This window comes from Diadema antillarum, unplaced genomic scaffold (assembly GCF_040938485.1).
Source record: "Diadema antillarum isolate AM-2024a unplaced genomic scaffold, OU_Dant_1.0 seq00000484_RagTag, whole genome shotgun sequence".
NCBI classification, from domain to species: domain Eukaryota; kingdom Metazoa; phylum Echinodermata; class Echinoidea; order Diadematoida; family Diadematidae; genus Diadema; species Diadema antillarum.
In genome coordinates, this window is record NW_027271447.1 from 895,814 (window position 1) to 901,813 (window position 6,000).

Here is a 6,000-nt window from a genome sequence, read left to right on the forward strand (position 1 = left end):
GTGTAATCAGTATACACATATCTGATTAGCCAGGTAACACTGGCTGCTCTTCAGTAATGACCATCAAAAAAAAAAATCAAATCACAAACTCTCCAGATGCTAGTGTAGGTGATATGAGAACTGGGGTTTGGAATCATATATACTCTTAGTCTTATACAACAAATGTATTTTTCTTTTTGCCTTCATGTATGAATATTATTCAATTGATGCTACAGTATTTCATATTTCTCTATCTCCTAGAATGATACCAAAAAAAAAAAAATGAACAGTCATGTAAAACTTTTTCTTTTAAAACATTTGCTTCCTACGTATAAATGAACAAAACTGATAGAACATATTCCATTTTAAAATGGAGAACTGGATTATTAGCAATGTCTACATACGTAAGTACATGATGTTCACTGTATAAAAAACATGGGATCATAAATTCAAGCTCTTGCATAAAAAAGCACATTGTATCCGCACAGATTTTTCTTTAAGTGCACTGTATAAAATCACATTTAAAACAAAGCAGATAAGTGCTTTGATGGTTGTTGTTTTTTTCATTCTTACAATTTACAGTTTGTGTGGGTGTCTTCTTCTTTTTTTCTCTCTCTCTCCTTCTCTCTCTTTTTCTGACTTGTAATTCTGACTGTCATTCAGACATATTTTATACATCACATTTCATTCCAGTGTGGCTTGATAAAGCAAGAGTGATATACTAAAAGGCAGGTGGTACTTCTGCAGTTGATAAAGTTATGAATGGAAAGGATCAGCCACAGTGAATGTAAAACCAGGGAGGTGGGGTAAAACTGTATGGTTGCCCTGTGCGATGTGAGGAAGGGGTGGGGGAGGAGTTGTTAACCTGACAAGCCAATAAATGATGCATAAAATTTGATGATGCGCTGTACACTGTACATTGCAAGCCAGCAAGCGTGCCAGAAGGCATTTGTATAGATCTATAGCCAAAAAACCTGGCCATGGAGTGCTTTCCCATGAACATCAGCTGCTCTGCCAGATGCTTGACATATCTATCACACAGTACCATCACAATTCAAAGAGCTGCCATGGTGAAGAGGGGGAGGGGGTTAGAAGAGGAAGAAGAAGAGGAGAAAGAGGAGGAGGGGAGGAGGAGGACATCAGCCAGTCCCACTGTCATTTCTCCCAGCCCTACCAGGGAGGCGAGACTTGTCACTTCCCTGGTCCCACAACGGTTGGCAAGGTTTCTGCAGAAATCAAGTTGGCTTTGCAAAAGAATGGTTCAACTAATGACTTGCCTCCTGTGTAAAAATACCAAGTTTTTAGGAAAGTGCAACATCAACATCACAACTCATATAATTTCCTCAATTAAACAATTTGTGTTCTTACTTAATACTGTCATCATTATCATGATTATTATCAAAAATACTTTTGCTATGGGAATGATAATTACCTCCGCCAAGGGAGGAGATTATGTTTTCGTTACCGTTGGTTTGTTCGTTCATTTGTTCGTTTGTCTGTGTGCAAAATAACTCAAAAAGTAGATAACGGATTGGGATGAAACTTGCAGGACAGGTTGAGAATGACACAAGTAACAAACGATTAACTTTTGGTAGTGATCCGAGAATTTTTGGGGAATTTATGAAGGATTTTTGATATTTTGACAGGTACAGCTGTAAGGTCAATGAACTTGGGAGTTCAGGCTGTGCGTATTTGAGGTTTGCATGCGAGCACTAAAGTGCGTGCTCTAGTTTCTGCTAGGGTGAGGCGCGCCATGCAGCTGAGGGTTTGTGACGTAACAAAGGCTTCTACATTGGGAAATCGGGCGATTTTGTCAGCATGTATACCTATCGGTGGAAATCACCGATCTCTATGGAAGAGCCCAATGAGCTTTGAACTTCCCCAGTGGTGGAGAAGAGAAAAATCTCTTTGCAAGATCATCGGTGGAAAGTAGCTGCTTGCGCTTGGCGGAGGTCTGCGCTCTCAGAGTGCTCTTCTAGTTTATCATAAATTTGTCTATTACAATCATAATAAATGAAGGCAAGGCTCTGTGCCTGTTGTCATGACCTTGTGTACAATGTATCTTCAAACAAAATAGCATTAAATGGCTAATGATTCTCAAACAAATTATGAGTAAAGGTATGTTTGAATAACATTTAATCAATCTACACTACTTTCATGATATTATGGTACTACATTAAAAATGTGACATTTCTGGAAAATATCTCGAATCACCATGATGACATACATTGTACAGGTGTATTCTCCTGCCAATAAGCAGTATATAAACAGTGTATCAATTTAACCCACATCTACAATTGTAGCTTTAATATGTAATCTGCAATGAAAAACAAACAGAGGAAAAAAACACACATACAACAGATATATTGTGTGCATTGATAAGGCCCAAAGACATTCACGGAAGTAGATCAAGACTGTCTTTATCATGATGATCTTGAAATGAAGTTTTTGTGGGACCATGTGCTATGACACCGGGGTCACAACTCACAACAAGCCATGCACTCAAACTCCCAACTTTTCTGATCAAGTGGTACTCGTTGATAAGAAACAATTCTGTGTCTTATCAACAATGATAAGCAATTTGTGAACAAGCTCTTGGTTAGAGTCCTAGTAAGTCTCTTATCATGGACAGTAGCTATCATCAGTGGTAAGATACTTGTAGTGTGAACGTACCTTTCACATGTAGCTTTTGACCTGTTTTGTACGCTATAACAATAACTCGGTTAACCATTTACTAGTGTCGTGTTGTTAGTGCATTGTTCCTTGCTTTTGAAATTGTCATTTTGTTTATCACATGTACAGATGTTTGCTTAGAAATTGGTTCATCCCTAGCCCCAAGCTCTATCCTTCTCTTGAAAAGGTGCCCTAAGTATTGAAATAATGCAATAAACAGTATATAAATGTGTGGTAATATTCAAGAAATTGGATGACACTTCATAATATCATTCTAATTAAATTCTTCTTCTTCTCTATACACAGGTAGCTCGATGTGCCCGGCTGCTACCATTTGCTGACTATTGCTAGTCAACTGGCACAGACTACGAGGGGCTGGCATCTTCAAACTGTCTTCATGTACATGTCTGTAGAATGTTTAGTTTTCAAGAAAGGAACCCATCACTAAACCCATTTAAAACAAAACAGTAATCTATATCCTTGAAGATCCACTCCATGTCAGTTCAGCCAAACTGCTTTTCTTGCCTTTTGAAAAGATGGTTATTAGGATATCAGCAAGACATGTTGTCTTTCCCAGATGATGAAAGTTAATGGTTCCTCCTAACCATTTCACAATAATGTAAATAAATTGAATCTATAGCACACACACACACACACACACACACACACAAACAAAATGAAAATGAGGTTTTTCATGCATAAAGCAAATATATAGTTTGGAGTCTGTATAGAAATTTGTTGATTACAAAGTGGTGCATATTCTGCTACTTTTGTAAGGGCTACTAGCCAAACTGGAATAATAAAACAAAAACAAAAACAGTAAAAACACAAACCGTCACAAGAAAAGACTACATGTATCTTTAAGTTATAGGTGTGTCTAGAGTATAGATGACAGCCCAGTAAATTCAAAGGTAAATTTGGCCTTATAAATACAGCCACAGTTTTAAAGATTTCTAGTAATAGCAACAAACACATCAGGCAGATATGCAACTCCAACTACATTTAATAGGGTAATTAATGGTCTATATTTTATGATGGCAGAGGAAAAATCCAATTACGTTTAATTAAATTTTTTTCCCATTACCTTCAGTTGTTTGTACTTTTTCTTTGCTGCACTGTTCAAGTCCTCATGCACTTTATCCAGCAGCCAGATGAGAAACTCTTGTGCATCATGCTGTTCGTTCCCACGATACTGACTTCCATGCTTGGCAACTGTTCGCTTGAATTCTGTTGTGTGGTGGGGTGAGTACTTGCAGCCCCATATTGCCCTAAGAAGAACTGCAAGTTGTTCGGTGACTTCTCCCTTTGTTCCAAATTTTTTGCTCACTTTCTTCGTGCGATGCAGATCGGAGCGGTACTGTTCCAGAACAAAATACTCTGCAAGCAGATCAGTGTTGCTTAGACACTGGACAATGGCATTCATGAAGCAAGTGTTACCATGGTTACGGAGACCGGAGAGACCAGGAACGCGTCCATGTAGGAGGACAGGGCTGCAGGGGGGAGACATGGGGGAGAACTGCTCAGCGTCGCCGTTGGCGATGACACTTCCAGCTAACCCTTCCTGTTCTTGTGAAGGGCCAGATGATTTGGTGTCCTCCATGCTCCCAATCTGACGCACCATCTTCTGGATCAGTGATCCAAAGGCCTTGAAAGACGGCTTCCGGGAGAGCTTCTTCTTTCCGGGACTGCCGACAGACGAAGAGAAAGAAGAGTTCAGACTATCATCGTGGTCACTCCCACTGCTGTGTTTGGTAGGAGTGTTGGAACTTGACACTGAGCGAGACAAGATGGGCCGGGGGCTAGACTCTCTGTTGTAACCACGGTAACGGTCATCTCCCACTGAACCACTGCTATGTTGTATGGATGTTGTTCTTGATTCAGTGTGTGACAGTCTAGAACCGCTCTGGGACTGGTGTATTGTCTGTGACGCCCTGTATGCATAGTCTTCAGACCCTAGGTGAAAACTAGCAGCTCTTGTTACAGATGAAAGGTATTCTCTTTGGCCATTTTCTCTGTGGTATAGGACCTCATGCATGTCCTCTCTCTGGGTATATCGATGCAGCTGGTTCGTGCCAAATGCTTGCTGCTGACTGTGGGGATAACTGAAAGGATTAACATCTCCATAGCTGTGGCCATTTAATAAATGTCTCTGAGTTCTTCCTTTGGCTCTCACTGAGCGGGGCAAACTTGCTGTTTTACGCTTCCACAATTCATCTCCGGAATGAGTTTCCATTGCTACTGCTGCATGTCTTGATGGTGGAGCTCTCGATTTATTCCACTGGGCATTATTATAATCCATGTGTGAGGAGTGTTGCCTTGAATATCCATTCACGTATCCCTCAGTTGTGCTTCTAGTCCCGTAGCTCCGATCACCTCGCGAACCCCGAGCGGAGGCTTGCGGCATAGCAGCCGCTGTGCTCCCGTTGATTTCCTGTTGTCCCCCAACAGACTCGTTGAGTGCGGCATCGGACACAGAACGTCCGTAAACGGAACGATTGGCCATTGCTCTAGACTGTAAATAAAATCTCACTCCACTGCATACTAAGATCCTGACCAAATCATTTCGTTTAGTCCTTTTTTAAGACTGCTAAAACGGTGAAACATAGAGGTCCCCTTCTCCTGGCCATATCCCTTTCTAGGATACCACGCACATCCGCTGATGATGCTATGCGATATGCAGAGAACGTATAAGAGCTAGCAAGCTAGCTAGCAAGAGACAGAGTGGTGGCGCTCGCTGCGCTGCATGTTGATGAGGAGGCGAGCGCTTCTCCTAAACGCACGCAGAGAGCTACCAGTTGATGTCGCCGCGGAAAATGATCGTTGCACACTGTCCAGTGGGAGCTGGACTTGAAAAACGTCAACGCTGTTCACCCGCCCCCCCCCCCCTCCCCCCACCCTCCCTCTGCTCTGCATCCGTATACTTTTCAGTGGTACGATTGAGCAAGATTGAGCGAGAGGAGATAATGGTGGTATGCAAGTCGGAGGAATTCAAGGATGGTGGCTGAGAAAAAAGGGTTTATTATAAAGTAATAAAATCATGATTCACTTAATAGCCTGCTGCAATACTGAAATATTATGCCAGCTTTGTCACCATGCACTCACCTTTGCGCTGGGAGGGGGGTCACTGGGGATTGGTAACTAAAAAAGTGCAAGGTTCAAGTAAAAATGTACCACACCACTGTCCATCAACGGTTTGAAGGATGGGGGCGAAGGCAACCCTATGTTAATGTTTAGACAAAAAGTCAGGCTCACCATGTATGTTGATGAAAATGAATAATTCTTTGGAATGTACAGGCACATCATAATGCCTATCTGATAGCGGGAAGAATTTCTTCAGATCAGGCAGGT

At 41.5% G+C, this 6,000-nt stretch overlaps 1 protein-coding gene across 2 annotated transcripts in view; it reads right to left on the bottom strand.

Moving 5' to 3' along the window:
* Nucleotides 1-5,305, bottom strand: part of LOC139733619 (ubiquitin carboxyl-terminal hydrolase 31-like) — a 117,176-nt gene extending 111,871 nt beyond the window's left edge. For both annotated transcript variants that reach the window (XM_071644429.1, XM_071644428.1), the window contains exon 1: nt 3,737-5,305. In XM_071644429.1, the coding sequence (XP_071500530.1) occupies nt 3,737-5,155 (1,419 nt within the window). In that variant the 5' untranslated portion in view covers nt 5,156-5,305. The remainder of the gene's footprint in view (nt 1-3,736) is intronic.
* Nucleotides 5,306-6,000: the final 695 nt, after the last annotated feature.